At 48.9% G+C, this 17,748-nt stretch overlaps 1 protein-coding gene across 1 annotated transcript in view; it reads left to right on the top strand.

Annotated features, from left to right (window-relative positions):
• LOC147717735 (complement C4-B-like) overlaps positions 1–17,748 on the top strand; it is a 643,152-nt gene that overhangs the window by 277,285 nt on the left and 348,119 nt on the right. Inside the window, exon 16 of the mRNA XM_086919877.1 lies at positions 16,024–16,095. Within this exon, the coding sequence (XP_086776003.1) occupies positions 16,024–16,095 (72 nt within the window). The remainder of the gene's footprint in view (positions 1–16,023; positions 16,096–17,748) is intronic.

Here is a 17,748-nt window from a genome sequence, read left to right on the forward strand (position 1 = left end):
GGTGGAAAATGGCGCCAGAATGGACTAGTAGTCAGTGTCCATCTGCTCAGCAGGGTGGGGGACACGCCTCCCAGCTTCTGCATCCCCTCGTCACCTTAGTCAGGGATTAAGATGCCCGCCCCTTTTTCCCCGCACTGCCCAGTCTTCATAAAGGTTGCGGAAGAGGCGAGGGCGGCCGCAGCGCTTACTGCCGAGTCGGTTGGCGCGGCCGCCTCACCTTCAATCTGACCGTAGCCCCAGAATCTCCTCAAGGCAGGCCTGGGTATCTATGGGCTTGCAGCACTCCCGCGCGGGGAAGGGAGACACCGCTCACACCTTCCTCACGGTGCGGGTACATATATAAAGGGTCGGAGTCTAATATAAACAAAATAGGAAAGAAATCTCAAAGTAGTACTTGTTTTCTCAGAAAAAATGCTTTCATTCTTATCAAAGGCATCAATGTAGCTCGGCACCTCGCGGTTCACTTCACTGCCGACAGCCAGAGGAGAGCCAGGAGACAGACTAGCGCTACGGACAGGTGAGCCATAATCCAGGCTTCTACCTCAGTGTAGCGCGCATAACACACATTGCCCAAATTGATGGAGTTTTTCTCCCGTCTTTCTTCAGTGGGACTCCTGTCCCGAATTACGCTTGAAACCATGCCAATTTTTTTCCCAGTGTCTCGGGTGCGCTATCGCCAACTCGGACACCCTTTCCTTATAACTTTGAGCATGTTAACGCTTATCCATGTATAGACAGGTGGCCCCTGTTTTTAACAAACTGCGCTCTCAACGTACCAATACACTGTGACATTTTGGCGCGGAACTATAGATCAACCACCACAACTTAGTTTGATACTTTACTTCCAGAGACACACGGTGTTCCACCACGGACCGGCTGGTCCTGTGAACGACGGAACCCCACAAGTTTGGACCACTTTGAGACAAGCTACCAGTAAGTTTCTTCCCCTACTACCCTTTCTCATTGTGGATGTAGCGTGAGTCCGCTTCATCCCAGGTGGATCAACTAAATTTTTACTGATACCACCTTCACTTAATTACAGATTTTACGCATCACTAAGGAACCTTTGAAGGTCCCCAGGCTGCAGGCCCAAACGGGCCTCATGCGAAGTAGGTAACTTTTTTGTCTAATTTCGAGTGCACTAACTCAATATATAGGAGTACAATATACATTCATGGCTTTTACATCACTTATAGGCGCTCCAGTTCTAACCCAACGTCCTGATGAAGACCCCATCCTGAGGTTCTGAATAACCCGCACCTTTCAGGGGTCGAAACGTCGACTAGCATTACTCCTCATGTTTCCAAACATAGGACTAAATAATGGATGACTACGTAACCTATGTTTGAGAATGTTTTTTGGAACCTTTTGATCGATATAGGCTGTAAAGGCTTCTCATTTTCACTGTGATTTTTACTCAGTCACACCACCTTTACCCGGTCCCCACCTTCACCCCCACTTACCCATCCCTTCTAATTAACCCTTTTTCCTCTATGCACCTTGAGCGCGTTGACATGTTTTTTGAGTTTATCTAAGGACTTAGAAATGTGTTAATTCTAAATTTATATTGTCAATGCATTAATTGCAATATCACCTACCCTCTGGGTTGAAATTCATGCAGTTTATAAACACAAGACGTGCTAAATAAATATGCACCGAATGTACCGAATCTTTTCTCTGTTTGTTGAGCTACATTGATGCCTTTGATAAGAATGAAAGCATTTTTTCTGAGAAAACAAGTACTACTTTGAGATTTCTTTCCTATTTTGTTTATATTAGACTCCGACCCTTTATATATGTACCCACTTTAATTGACCTAGGTCAAGGAGTTCTCAGGGTCTACCCCGTTGTAACTCACCACTTCCTCACGGTGCGGGCTGACGGCTCCTGCGTCGCACCTTCTGTGTCTCTCCGCTCTTCACCGTCTCCTCCCCGCCGGTGTCAATGTTCGGTGATCACTGCACGGTCCGGTGTCCACCAGCACCCATCTCCAGGCATTCGCCGTGCAGGTACAGGGTGAAGGCGCCTCGTTTCCGCTCTCACCGCGCTCTACTTGTGGGCAGGCCTACGAGTCCCCAGCGCGTCCACGGCCTCAGTTAGCCTGCATGTCCCCGCTTGCTCTCCCGAGACTTCCCTGTCCTCTCTCGGCCCATCACAGATTCAGCCCTTCAATGTCAATCTGGGGTATATACATCCCAAAACTGGGAATCCCTTGGCTGTTGGCATTCTCAAAACATCTGCCAATATTACTTGCTTGACACGCCAACATATTGACACTGACCTCTGCACGGCTATTTTCGATTCCCAGTTTTGGGATGTATATACCCCAGATTGACATTGAAGGGCTGAATCTGTGATCAAGCCCTGCTCTCGCTAATGGTCTCCCTATTATCCTGGTGAAGACCTCTTTCTGGACACATCCAGTAGATATCCTTCATCCAGTTCCAGCTCTTACCTGAGACGATTAAATCATGAAATAGAACAAACCAGCACGACTATTCAAATTAGAATAAACCGCCCTGAAGAAGTCCCGAGTGGACGAAACGCGTCGACTGTACAATCTTCTTTCTTCACGTGTTTTGGAATAAAACAAATCGAAATTAAGGAATTCTACTCCTGTGATTATTAGACTTTGATCTGTTTTTTACTACCTACAGTTATGTTACATGTATGTGGTGCACCTGGGTGTCAGTAATCATTTATTTCTGTTTCTGTCTCATGGTTGTGGCAGCACATGTATTTTATACTAGAATAACTGATTCAATAAATGCTAATTGCAAACGTCCCCACCGTTTATTCTGTGTATCTCTCTGAGACAAAGTGAGCACGAATGACTGAGGGAAAACTACTGTACTGTTTCCACGATCCCTGAAGGGTCAGGGTTGTCATGTTCGATAGTTGCCAGAAACTATTCTGTCCTTCATGAGGAGGGAGCTTATAGTGGCACTGTGAGCTAGCTGGTCTACAGACTAACATATCTGTTGGGGGTGTCTGGAATCAGTTTGGACACCAATCCCTTAGTTTATGTTGTCTAAACATACAGACCTATCTAGACCTGTAGGATTACACAACAGGACTGTGGGGCGAAAGAGTCAGTGAGTTCCTGACACTAATACCTCTATTACTTTGCACTACACTACACTGAAATGCCGAATGGAAAACTATGGAAATGCAACAGCTCCAAAGAGCAAATACTATAAGTAAAAATAAATGTGAAACTGTGGCATACATCGCTGACAAGGATTTACATGACATGGTTTACTTTCAGGGTTTTAAAGGGCTTATGAAGGTGTTAAGTGCATGTGGAGAAGTGTGGCTCACTGGTTAGAGCAGGCAGACCCTAAAGCAGAGGTCATACCCGGGACCAGGGTTCAATTCCCGACGCGGCAGGGTCTTGAGCTCAAATGCCCATGGATTCGATAATTCTCGCTTTGGTGCCTGACCTAATCATGGGTTCACACTCTGCAACTCTGGGCATTAAGCTTGCTTAATCTCCACAACAGCCCCCCAGCGGCGGGATGCCTGGCTTTCACCTTGGGGATGCCCTGTAGGGGCTATCTCACAGGGAAAAGCCAGGACGGGTTCCCAAGGCAAGCGCGGAGATACTCGTTCGCGGGTCGATTCAGGTGCTATATAAGAAACATAATCAATCAATCAATCAATAAATCAATGTACACAACAATGCACTTTACCCAGCAGGTTAGCTGAGTGAATCCAACATCTGAAAGAAACAGGTTAGTATTAGATTCCTTACCTTAGAATATCCCCAGGCTTCAGACTGGATCCGGAAACTTTTGTGTAGCAGTACCCATGCGCGTCGGTAGGCGTTGTCTGCGGCTCGCGTCCGTTGTCGGCTTCGTTGGCCCCAGGATGACGTCGCTGGAGTACTTAGACGCCTCCCTCGCGCGCTGACATCAGTACTTCTTTTTTCCGCGCCAGCAAGCGCAGGTCTGGAGAAAGCAGTACCGTAGTCACTTTTTGATCTCCTCTCGATTCTTCATGACTCTCGGTGCCGGTAGGGATGACCGGGTTCAAGCCCTGTACCGACTGCCACCGACTGATGTCGGTTACCGATCCCCACCGCCGGTGCCTGTATTACCTTGGGGCCGACCAAGACGACCGGTCGTGCCCAGACTCCCAGGCCTTGACGTCGAAGGCTAGGCAGGAGCGGTCCCGTAAGCGCCTCGAGCTCCGGCAGTCGGCCCGCGCCGCTCAAGGTCCAGGTCCAGGAGGGGGTCGAGGGACCGGTTGCGGGGCCACAGTCATCGAAGCTCGGCAAGTCATCACCATTCGTCGGGCTCCAAGTCCTCAGGTAAGAGGCACAAAAAGTCGAAGAGACAACATCGCTCTTCCGACTCCCCCCGACGCTCGCGCAATGCGGTCGGGGGTTCAGGTGACGCCAACCCCGCAGGCGTCACAGCCAGCTCTATACCCGCCGGTCCCGGGAAACAACCTTTACAAAGCAACTTTTACAACTCACTACCATTACAACTAAACTTTTACAACGCAACATCCATTACATCACATGCCATTACAACGCAACCATTATAACGCATGACACTACAACGCATACCACTTCAATGCATGTCATTACAACGCAGTCATTACAACGCATACCATTACAACGCATACCATCACAATGCCTAGTAACCTTACACTATCCAATACTTACCCTACTGTTGCACCCCCTGGATTTAGAATAGTAATTTTTACCCCTACACTATCCAACACTTACCCTACTGTTGCACCCCCTGGAGTTAGATTAATAATTTTCACCCCTACACTATCCAACACTTACCCTACTGTTGCACCCCCCTGGAGTTAGAATATTAATTTTTACCCCTACACTATTCAATACTTACCATACATGCAATGTAATGGCATGCGTTGTAATGGTATGCATTGTAAAGGTATTGTACGTTGTAATGGAATGTGTTGTAAATGTAGTTTTTAAAAATTCGTTGTAATGGCATGCGTTGTAATGGAATGCGTTGTAATGGATGTTGCGTTGTTAAAAATGCGTTGTAAAGGTATGCATTGTAAAAGTATGTGTTGTAACGTCATACATTCGCCGGTCCCTGGGCTGAACGCGACGCCAGAGGAGATCGATGCCTTCCTCATGGCCATGAGGTCCCTCTCTCCTCCGTCGAGTCCTGTGGTGCCTCCGGGCCCCGCGGCCCCGACTGGGAGTCCAAGCGTTCCGGGAACTCCAGCCCCGGTTCCGTCGGGTGCTTCGGCCCCGGCGCCGCTGGCGACTTCGGCCCCTCCCATAGGCTCCCGCGGGATCCGGACCGGGTCGCCGCTGGTCGACTTAACTACCCCGCCGGCGACGACCCCCAGGGTGTCGCCACCGGCGCCGTCCCTGATCCCTCCTTCGGTCTGGATCCGGCGTCGGAAGGGCGTCGACCGACGCCGCATTCGACCCCGGCTGAAGAGCATTTCTTCTTTAGTCCGGCTCCATCCTTTGACCCTGAATTTCAGGAGAAGGAGGACGAGGGGGATTGGGAGGGGTCTGAGGCCCCTTTGACACGTGAGTGTCAGTCCTCTCAGGACTGGACAGAGGAGCTAGGGGAGACCAGTGGTCTCGACACCTCCCCTGACACTGGCTTTGACTCCCCTCCTACCGTGGCTACGGAGGAGGGGCTGCTTATATTGTGGTGCTGACGTGGGCAGCCAAGGCCTTAGCGCTTACGCTCTCCGTCGCTACTGTGAGGTCTAACATCCTCACTGAGGTCCTTAGACCACAGTCAAGCTCACCAGAGCATCTGCTGCCGTTTAATGAGGCTCTCATGGACGTCCTGTTGGGCTCCTGGTCCAGGCCCCGCTACAGGCCCCCATGTAGATAGGAACGTCGCCAGGCGCCACCGCCAAGCTCCTTGCGACCCTAGCTTCCTGTCCACGCACCCCACCCCCGAGAGCCTGGTTATGAAGGCCTCTACTTCCCAATCTGCATTACCGACTGTACCCCCAGATCGGGAATCCAAAAGGTATGAACAGTTTGGTAAGAAACTGTTCTCGTCCCTCAGTTGTGGGCTGGGGTCAGTCAACACTGCTTGCCTTTTGGACCGATATACCCAATCTCTGTGGGATACGGTTGCAGATGTGCTGCCAGAGTGCCCGGAGGAGGCCCAGAAAAAGCTTGCTCAAGCCCTCGCGCAAGGACGAGACGCAGCTAGATATTCGGTTTGATATGGGCTGGATACTACGGACTCGCTGGGCAGGGCGTTGTCAACGACGGTGGCAGGTCGCCGCCACGCCTGGCTGAGGCCCGCCAACTTTTCGGCTTATGTCCAGAACACCCTCATGGACATGTCGTTTGATGGCAGCCACCTCTTTGGTGGCAAGGCAGATCATGCGCTTGAACGCTTCAAGGACTCCAGGGCTACGGCCAAGTCCTTGGGCCTCTCGGGCCAGCGTCAGCAGCAGTCTGCCTTTCGCTCCTTTTGGGGCCAAGGAAGGGGCACCCCTTCACGTCCTGCCAGCCACGGGCCGCAGTCTAACATCCAGCACGGCGGCGGACGTGGTAACAGCGGCGGGGCCAGTCCACCTCCACCCCGGCAGCATCCGCCTCTAAGCCTTCCTAGTCCGAGCTTCCAGTGGGGGGCAGGGTCCGCCATCACCTCCTCCACTGGCACGACATCACATCGGACAGGTGGGTGCTGCAAATCGTCCGAAGGGGCTATTCCCTCCCCTTCGAGGCGACCCCTCCAGCCATGCCACCGCAGTACCACAGCGTGTCGGGGGATCACTTGAAGCTTCTGCAAGAGGAAGTTACGGCCCTCTTGGCCAAGGGGGCCATTGAGCGCGTTCCTGGGTCAGAAGTAGGGTGTGGTTGCTACTCCCACTACTTTCTGGTTCCCAAGAAGGGCAAAGGGGGCCTACGCCCTATCTTGGACCTGCGGAATGTCAACGGCTTCCTCCGGAATGAGAAGTTCAAGATGCTGACATTGGCTCAAGTCTTAGCTGCCCTAGCCCCGGGAGACTGGATGGTAGCGTTGGACTTGCAGGACGCCTATTTCCTCATTCCCGTCCTACAGGCCCACCGGCGCTACAGGCGGTTCACGGTAGGCCACGGGCACTTTCGGTTTACTGTGCTCCCCTTCAGCCTTACCAGCACCACACGGGTGTTCACGAAAGTGATGGCGGTGGTCGCAGCTCATCTGCGCAGGTTAGGGGTTTCAGTCTTCCCCTACCTCGACGACTGGTCGTTGAAGGTGGGCTCGCCCCAGACAGTCGTCAGCCACCTCCAGACTACTGGGGTTCTCCATCAATGTGTCGAAGTCGCACCTGTGCCCCTCTCATAAGCTCCTCTTCATCAAAGCGGTTCTGGACGCAGTTTCGGGTTTATCCTCCCGAACAGCGGGTTCGGGATATTAAGGCTCTGATTCGATCTTACAGCCGTTATCCCGAGTCTCAGTCATGTTCACGCTGCGGCTTCTGGGGCTGATGGCCTCCTGCATCCTACTGGTGCATCACGCCAGGTAGCGGATGCGGGCTCTGCAGTGGGACCTGAAGTTTCAGTGGGCCCAGCATCAGGGCAACTTGTCCAACCATGTCTTGATCTCGTCTCGAAGGGCACTGCAAGACAGTTGCTGTGGTGGCTCACGGACCGCGATTCGGTCAGTGGCAGATCCCTCTCCCTACCCCAGCCGGAGCACATAGTTGTGACGGACACGTCCCTCCAGGGCTGGGGGGGCCACATGGGAGAGGCGGAGATCAGAGGCCTCTGGTCTCCCGCAAAGTCCCAGCTCCACATCAACTTCCAGGAGCTGCGGGCGATCCGGCTTGCACTGAAGGCATTCCTCCCCTCTGTCAGGGGAATTGTAGTGCATTTGTCACCCCGAGTGGGATGGGTATGCTCAGACGTGAGTCCCATGCTCTCCACACCACTGGAGTCAAGCTATCCTGGCTGAAGACGGCTGATAGCTAAAAAACGGTCCTAGGATGCTTGATTCCGGTCCAGGAAAGACATGACTTGGCAGTTCGGGCTGGACTGTTCCCATGAGGCACAGGGTCAAGGCTGATTTGCATATGGCCATGTCTGGACTTGGGCGGTGTGGAGTGCAAAAAAAAGGATGGATTTAGGCCCAGATCTCTGTACTGTATGACATTGATCAGCATTCTGTCCATCAACTGTTGTTTTTGCATGTGTAACAATCTGTGACAAGATTGAAATCTGAACATCATCCATAGACACTAATACATACATATTTTGTGCAAACAATATGTTGGCCTTGTCAATGGAATGCTGCTATTGAACTTTGCAGTTAGGGACTTCGGATGCTGTTAGTACTAAAACCTGCAAATTTAACATGACTTATATATTTTGCATCCGAACATGATACAGCAGAGTTTTGGAGTTCCGAAGTACATGTATAAGTGACTTATTTAATTTCTGAAAAGGGCTTAAACATGTCACACATTACTTTAGTCGAAAATCTTAGCACTGCGCTGCTTGGCCTGCGAGGCTATAGAGCTGGTTACCAACCTTTTTGCTGTGTTTTTAAAATTCAGTGTAAGTGGTATAGAGCCACACTATATTCCACATTGGGCATTCGTCATTAATGCCACCGACAAAACATTTGAGCTCTTTTACTTGAGACTTACCAAGAAGCCAAATCTGGCAATTTGTTTTTGCCATTTATCAGCATTTTATAGGAAAAGGCATTTTTACTCGTCACCAACAATAGAAGCAACTTAGTTCATTAAAAATCTAAACAATGTAGTAATCGAGAGCCAAGTTCTCTTTGGGCCACGGTTGTCCATTCAATAAACTTTCCGTCCGGGAACATGTCACCCATTGTCAACAAATTTGCCTTCGCTAGTTAGCTTAGCACCTTGGGTCGGAAGAGGATCGGCAACAGTGGGCAGCCTTGTTACGTAGATCTGTGTATGGGTATTGCCTCAAATGTGACCCTGTTCACACTGAGTCGTGCGATGGGGTCTGTATATTGTAAGCAGGCCCAACGGAGAAAGTCGGGGGCACCCCCTTCTGGAGTAAAATGGTGAACATGTAGGACAGTTCGATTAAGTCAAAGGCATTCACCTCGTCTAGTGAGACTGCAGCGGCTTTCAAAGTGGGGTGGAGCTGGGGGAATAATGCAAATATAGTGCACATATGCTGCCCTTTTGAGTGGTTGTGAATGAAGTCAAACTGGTCTTGGAGGACCATATTGGTAAGTAACGACTGCAGTCTGCTTGCTATATTTTTCCCAGTATTTTTGTATCTATATTAATTAATGACAGCGGCTGACATTGGTTAGGGGGCTTATCTGGCTTTAAAATCAGTATGAGGAGGGCCTCCCTACATGATGGGGGAGCACTTGCCTATCGTATGCTTCTGCAAATACCCTAAGCTAGTTCAGGGAGAAGTGGAGAAGTGTGGCTCACTGGTTATAGGCGGCAGACCCAGAAGCAGAGGTCGGCCCTGGACCAGGGTTCGATTCCCGACGCGGCAGGGTATGGAACCAATGTCAGCGGGCTCGATAAATCTCGCCTCGATGCCTCTCTAACCATGGGTCCCATGCTGCAACTCTGGGGAATAGCTTGCTTAATCTCCACAACAGCCCCCTCGTTGCCGGGGATGCCTAGCTTCACCTTGGGGATGCCCAATAGGGACCATCTCACAGGGAAAGCCAGGACGGGTTCCCCAGTGGTACACAGCGCCAAAAAACCCCGGGGTGAACGTGCACTCTACAAATTCATACTAACATAACATAACAAAGATCTGCATATTCCTTATAAAATTCGACCCGACAGACCATCTAAGCCCGGGGCCTTATTGTTGGGAAGCATATTTATTATTTCCTTGATCTCCTCCACCGTGATGGGTTGCTCCAGGTATTCTCTATGTGGCCATCAGTCAACCACTCCAGGTCAATATCGTCCAGTTATTGTGAGATCTCAGCTGCTGTCGCTCCCTTGCGAGAGCTGTTTAATTGAGCAAAGAACTCTAAGAATTCGGCCCCAATGAAGGGGGTGTCATAGCAAGGTATTCCATTGGGCCCGATCACCTCAGTTACATGGGACTGTGCCCATGGGCCTTTCAGCGGCATGGCCAAGTGGCATTCTGGTCTGCCGGCTTCCCAATATGCCCGCATAACGTGTCTGCGTAATATATGGCACATTTCCCGCTCTGCCAGAGCCTCATATTCAGAGATTTGCTTCCTTATAGTTGCCAAGGTGCTTGTTTTTGGGTCGCTCTCGTACCTTCGTACTCTCGCTCCTATTTCTGTAGGTTCCCTTTCAGTTCCTGTAACTGGGTGTGGATGCCCTTAAAATCCCTGCACGTGTTCCCATGCATACCCCCCTTCCCCCCACCCCAATCCCCCTGTGGATGGTGGCTTTGAATGCTTCTCAGAGGACTCAGCTCTGTCTACCAAGTCTGTATTTATGGTAAAATATTCCACTATAGCCTTCCTCACAGCGTCTCGGAAAGCTGGATCTAATAGCTCAGTGAGGTGAGGTGCCATTAGAACTGTCTAAGTGCTGGTGTTGGGATAAACAGTGCCAACAGCACCAGTGCATGATCTGATAGTTTTTTAGTCAAGTGACATAGATTTTGCACCCAAGTGTTCACCTCCCTTGTTCTGAGTCAGTAATTTAAGCGAGACCAGGAACCATGGGTCACTGAGGTGTAGGTACTATCCCTCCCACTAGGATGTCTGAGTCTCCAAATGTCTCCAAAGTCACCCATTTTATTGCACATCAGCTGCGCTACCTGTTTCCCCCTCGTCTTCCCTTTCGCTGAGCTGTCCATGTTCGGATCCAAATATAAATTTAGGTCCCCTTCCCATATAGTCAACGAGGGCTGTATTGCCCTTAGCCGGTGCCAATGTGGGCATAGAACTCTGGGACCATAGGTATTAATAATAGTCAATATTGTGCCACAGAGCTCGCACTGTACTATCACTCACCAGCCATGTTCATCAATCTCTGAATATGTTGTCACAAATGGGACCCCCTTTTTATTCAATAGCTTGCCCCCCCCAGGTATAGTTAGAGTAAGAAAAGGCCACTCGGTATCCCGCCCATCTGGCTCCTGATGTCTCCGTCGCTTTGCCTCTGAGGTGCATCTCCTGCAACAGCTCTATTTTTACCTTAAGCCTATCTAGGTAGGCTAACATTTGTCTAATTATTTTCAGATTATTAAGGCCCCACACATTCCATGTTATTAAATGTAGTGGTTCAACTTGTGGTGTTTTACCCATCTGCTTCAGCTGCGTACCCTTGTGTGTGTCTGTTCATTTTGAATACAGCTTCACATCTGGCAGTTTCAGTCATCATACATTTGTAGGCTTTTAACATAAAACTAACAACACTCCCTCCCCCTCCTACTTCAGCATCCCAACCATGCAAAAAGGCATCATCCCTAAATACCTGAACGTCCCTAATACATTGCATTATTAGACTACATCGTAATCGAGACATAGGACCCTTGTGAACTGTAACTCAAGTGGAGATCACCCGGGGGGGGGGCAGCTAGTCGCCTGGTGTAACCTCCTGGTGGGCGGAGGCGACAAGGGAGCTCATGCACCACTATCTATTCATGAGACCAGCAGCCAAGCAGGTTGGGCGGGTACGCCGTGTTTGCAGCCTGTAATGACTCTTATATTTCAAGGCCTAAAACATTGTCTCTTGCCCCACCACAGCGGCACCACACCTATTCAGTACAGTACTTACAAACCCTCGAGATATCACCCATGGTGGCACTTGTTTCCACAGAATCTTGTATTCTGTACAGCCGTCCGCTCAGAGTTTGTCCACTAGCTGACAGTTCACCTAGACGTGAAGCTGTCGGCTGGGGTATCTGACCATGGGCCCCTCAGTCCTCCTGTTCCTGGGCAGGCCTTTGGGTCCCCGTAATCTGCTTCACATATTCCATTGCCGCTTTAGGGGTGGTGCATATCTTTTGTGTGCCCTTGTAGTCGATCTTAACGATCGTAACATAGCATACTTGATGCCCTCTTTTTGCAATTTCTTCTTCACTGGGAGGTATTCCCTGTGAACGGCTTGTACCGACGCCGTGAAATCCGGGAAAAAGGGAAGGGGATTCCCTTGATATTGTATCTCCTGCCGTTCTCTGGACTGGCGGTCTTGGTAGTTCATAAGGGGCGCAACATTGGGAAGGGGAAGAGTGCCAGGGGAAGGCCTCACCATCACGATCTGTGCGCTCTTCCTACCACCAACACATTTTTGAAACCATCATTAGTATCAAAGATCTCCTTCAGCAAGTGATCTACATAGAGTTTCATGTTTCCTGTGTTGGTGGTTTCCGAAACCCCCATAATCCACAGGTTATTCCTTCTAGATGTAGCTTCGAGATCTTTGTTTTTAGCATGGATCACCTCCAGGACCTTCTCCATGTTTAAGCATTTCTCGTGAGAGCTCAAGTGTGTGTCTTTCCTACTGTGGCTATACATTGCTCTGTCTCCATTATCCTGGCCGATTGCTTATCCAGTTTGGTCGCCATATGATCAATGCGTAATTTTAGCGTGTCGTTTTTCCAGTTGATAAGTTGTAGGCTCTGCAGCATCACTGCCAGCATGGAGGCCAGCGTCAATGAGCTCTGGGGTTGAACATCTTGTTCCGAGAATGATATTGCTTCCCTGCTGGGTTTGGCCACTCTCTTGGTCTCAAATGTGAATCAGGATTGCTTCTTATCTGTTTTGCCCATGGTGGAGTTCTCTGTGTCCAGTGGACAGGCTTCCCAGTATTGTATGCATAGCAGTGGCCTTGTCAAATTGCGATCGTCCTCCTGTGCCGCCTCTCACTCACCGGGACTGTGCGGAGGCTAGACACCGTTCCCTGTCGCCAGTGCGAGTTGTGCAGATTCGAGAGTTAGGCTGAGGTGGGCCCAGGGTAGTTTTTGGTGGAGGATTATGGAGTTGTTCACTCCCTTGTCTTCTATAGCAGCATGTTATTTCAGGCCAGTCTCTAATAAGATCCCTCATGGGCCTTAGGCAGCATTCTATAGTAATTTAAAGCTCTGGGATTAGTCGGTGCAAGAACAAATTGGAGGTTATTTCTCACCTCAGCTCTTCCTCCACTGTAAGGTCCCTTGGGGGAAACGCGATTCAAGGGCCCGACGATTTATCGTTTGCACAAAGTATAACATAATTTATTGGTAGTAGTTTTGTTGATCTTTTACTTTACGTAGTTTCCAGAGTAGTTTCCTCTCTGCAGTGGCTTGAGGAGCCCGCATATAGATATGGGGAGGGGTCCGGTCCAGCCGCAGCCCGGTCAAGCCGCCAGCTTCCGTGGTCCAGGACGGTCCATCGCTCGTCTCAGGTGCTGTGTGCTCCTGGGCCAGCTGTACGAATCTACTAGTCGGCCTAACCAGGCCCTGCCATCATCTCTCGTGCCCGTCTCTTTCTGGAGCACCCAGTGGTCTCTTCACAGTGGGTCTCGCTTCTTCAACACTGCTCCACTCACTGCAAGATGGTAATTTGCGTTGCACACCATCCCCAGCGTGTCCCGCGTCCCAGCCGCGCAGCGCCTCCTGCTGCACAGGATCTGCCTGTCGAGGCCTCTGTTAGCCGATGTTAAAACTCGCTTCTCTTCAGCGCCAAATAACCTTCATCAGAGGGCAGCACATGCTTTGCTCTGCAGTCTCAACGCCCATGGCTCCCATTCGCAGCCAAAGTCACCCAGCTGGAACACTTCAACAAAGCCAACAACGTCATGGTCATCTCCCAATCCGGATTCCGCAGCAACCACAGCACAGAGACAGCCCTACTCACTGCCACCGACAACATCCGTTCCCTCCTCGACCAGGGCCAAATGGCACTCCTCATCCTCCTGGACCTCACAGCTGCCTTCGACCCCGTTTCCCACCGCATGCTAGCCACGTGACTACACAATGCCGGCGGAAAGGCCCTTGACTGAATTTGTTCATTTCTCACAGGCAGATCTCAGCGAGTCAGACTCCCGCCTTTCCTCTGGGAACCAACAGAGACCAGATGGGGAGTACCCCAGAAATCCTCCCTCAGCCCCACCCTCTTCAATATCTACATGGTCCCCATCGCAACCATCACCAGAAACCACGGGCTCAACATAGTGTCCTACACCTACAACAGCCAGCTCATCCTCTCCCTCACCAAATAACCTAACATCACCAGGCACGACCTCCAAGAAGGGATGAAAGCCGTTGCCACTTGGATGAACAGGAGCTGCCTGAAACTCAATTCATAGAAAACAGAAGTCCTCATCCTTGGCCCAATCCCATCCACCTGGTATGAAACCTGGTGGCCCCCTGCCCTCGAAACCCCCACCCCAAAGGACCATGCACAAAATCTCGGCATCATACTAGACTCAGTTCTCACAATGAACTGCCAGATCAACGCTGTATCCTCTTCATGCTTCAACACCCTCTACATACTCTGAAAAACGTTTAGATGGATCTGCCAAGGGCGTCCCTTCCTAATTGCAAGTCGCAGGGAGATGTACAAGTGTTTTACAGTTGGAATGCAGTTGTAAAACAATCGCAGTTTACCACTTACTTCAGGTAGGTGGTAAGCCAGTCGCAAGCAGGAAAGATGCCAGAGGGCCCCTTCCCCTTTGTGAATGATAGCTAAAACGATTTTAAGAGCAGGCAGTAAAAATAAACCTGTACGTTTCATTTTTATTTTTGAAAAACATCCTGTTCTTCTTTAAGGAAAAGGGGCTGCCTAAAAAATAAAAGTTGCTTTATTTAAAAGCAAACAGACATGGTGGTCTGCTTCTCCAGCAGGCCAACACCACTGTGTTATTGCCCATTCCCAATGCGTCACAAAGTGTGACCTGCCTAATTAATATTGATGAGGTAGGCCAATTGCGACCTCCTTGGGAATTGCTAATGTGTCAGGGACACATTAGTTCATTTCATTTTGTGAGTCTCGAATTGCGAGTTGAAAATAAATCGCAATATCAAATGGTGGTACATCTGACCCTTAGTAAATTTTTCTAAATTATGCAATTATTCTTGTGTTGTGCTTTCACTTTATTACTGTTTGAAGTGCTGCATAAATACTTTATACATTGCCTCTAACTTAAGCCTGACTGCCTTTGTGCCAAGCTACCAGAGGGGTAAGCACAGATTAATTTGGGATTTACTTAGGTTTCACACTGTCAGAGATTGTGGTTGCTGCTTGAAAAGGGGTTATCCCTCCTCAACCAGTAACCCAATTTCTAACTATCACTGGAGCGAGGAGGGAGTGGGGGACAGAGAACTGACCCAGAGGGGACTGTGGACTGTGAATCTAGTGGTAAAAATACAATGTTATTCTTTTTTTGATAAAAGTGAGTATTTGGCTGAGCCATAATTTATTGTTGCACATATCTTGAGTTGTGAGCCCATGTCCACCCTTGTATCCACCCTCTTCCCCTACAATGGAGCATTATACTGCTTGGACCACGCTATTACTGAGAGTCAAGTGCTGAAGGGGTACTTGGCCCAGTTGCTATGGATCCATTGTAGGTTGCGTCCCAGGACATGAGAATTAAAAGGCCTCAACCACCAAGGTTGGTCCCAAAGGCTCCTGCTTGCTCCATGGCCTACTGAGCTGGGTTCTGATAGTGTTGTGAACCAAGTCATTGTCAGACTGACCTCAGGCCCTTTGTTTCCAAGGGAAGGAGCGAACTACATCCGTATCGGGCTATTCAGCCTGGCACTTCACTCCCAGCTCATTCTCGTTCTTGTACTGTCTTGTCCAGCACATGGGAGAAAAAAGAGGCAATTGGAGATATTTTTCAATATGTTGCGACAGATTGTTTGTTTGCAGGAATGGAGAAAAATAAGCAGAAACTTGTGCATTCTCTTTTGTTTTTTTGCTCACTATTTTCTTGTGTCACCTTCATGAGTTATAATTTCATAATGGAATATCCTCTGATTTTCCGAGGAAGAGCAAAATCTAGAACTTAGTCCATCGAGGGAAATTCCAATTACTTCCAGAGTTTTCACTTCCTCCAGAATTGTTCACCCTACTTAACTCTAAACCTCGATCTTTTGTGCTCAATCTTCTGTTTTGATGTTTTATCATACAGGGTACGGGTGCAAAACACAGCCAAGGAGAAAGAAAAGGGCTTTGGACTACCAAACCGCAATCAACAACAAACGTGAGTAGAGTGGGGAAAAATAAAATGTGAACTCAGGCTACCATCACCTTTCCAGGACAGTGCTGGGTATAAAGAAACTATTATCTTACTGTGGCCGAATCATCTTCTTTATCGCAACAACGGCTTGATGTTTCCTCTTTCTTCTCTACCAATGGTGACCCCTCTTCTACAGTGGGAGGAAATTATGGGGTTACATTCACCAGTAAGCGTGACAATCTGGGTAATGTAAATTTGAATGTATTGCAGGAATGGTGAATTTGTGTAGGCCACCTCACTAAAAAGGCATATGTCAGAGAACTACTCGCCACTAATATTCAAGTATGTCACCGCTTAAGCCTTGTGAGAGGCTCTTGTCTTTGTGGAGTCAAGCACAGGTGATGCACCATTGTGACTTGTATTCATGTATGTATACATGTATGTGACTTATGGGTTTTAGCTCTTTCTGTAAGTGGATAAAGGAGGAATCCAGCTATATCTGTGGATATGGTGCTCTGACAATCATGATCTCAGTCCCCAAAGGTTCTTATCATTTGTCTTTATATATTACTTTTTTAGGGCTATACTTATAGAAAACTTTATTGTTTAAATTTGCAGATTGCACACCTGCCCATCTAAGTGTAAGAAAGGGCTGTCAAATAAATTCCCACTTAGCATTTGACCCCACCTGTGATCTGCACATTGTGCTGCATCAGTTTGTCTGTAGTCGGCTTTTTGCAATATGCAGTGCACACAGGCTGTATTCGCTTACGACACAGCCAAACCTTAAACTGCTACCTATTTCATGCATGTACAATATGAATGAGCTCTTGTCAATATGCACTTTCTGCACATGTGAATGAATATTATGTGTGCAAGAGCAGCTTTGAGGACCTTCCTCTCACTATTGGGGCGCATGTGGCTCAGATTGCTCCCTCAGACGCACTGCCTACTTCTGAAAGCATCATCAAGCATCCTTAATGAGGCCCATGATGGACTCACAAAATGACTCCATGATACAGTGCAAATAGGATGCTCAGTCAGTCATAGGCAACATTCAGGAGCCCTTGTGTTTAAGCTGTTCATTTGTTTTAGTTTTCATTTGCATTTGCTGCGCGTGAAACAATGGCCTGCAGATATCTAAGGCCTAATAACCCGTGGTCTATGTCGGACAGGTAAAATGATCACAACAAGATAAAAGAAAGAAGTTCAAACTAAGAACTGATGCACAGCCAGGTCTTCAGCAATTTCCTGAAAATCAACAGGGAGATTCATGTCACATTTTCAGTGGAATGCATGACAGTCAGTCTGATGTGACAGAAAAGGCTCTGCACCCCACATAGTAACACCTCAAAACTCAGTACTTTGAGGAGGAAGGCTCCCTCTGATTTTAAACTAACATTGGGTTTGTAAAAAGAAAATCTCTCAGAGGGTTTGGATGAGGGTCATTCAAAGATTTATGATCCACACATAATGCCTTAAACCTTACTCTTTGGCTCACAGGGAGCCAACGCGGTATATTCAGAGCTGGCGAGATATAGATCATATTAAAGATCAGCCTGGCTGCTGCATTTTGCACCAGCTCAATTCTACTTAAAGATAAAGCTGGGGGATCCAGGTACAGGCCATTGCAATAATTTTGCCTGTCTTAGATAAAAACGGTCATAACTAGTTTCC

The sequence above is a fragment of the Lissotriton vulgaris genome, chromosome 5 (assembly GCF_964263255.1).
Source record: "Lissotriton vulgaris chromosome 5, aLisVul1.2, whole genome shotgun sequence".
NCBI classification, from domain to species: Eukaryota; Metazoa; Chordata; class Amphibia; order Caudata; family Salamandridae; genus Lissotriton; species Lissotriton vulgaris.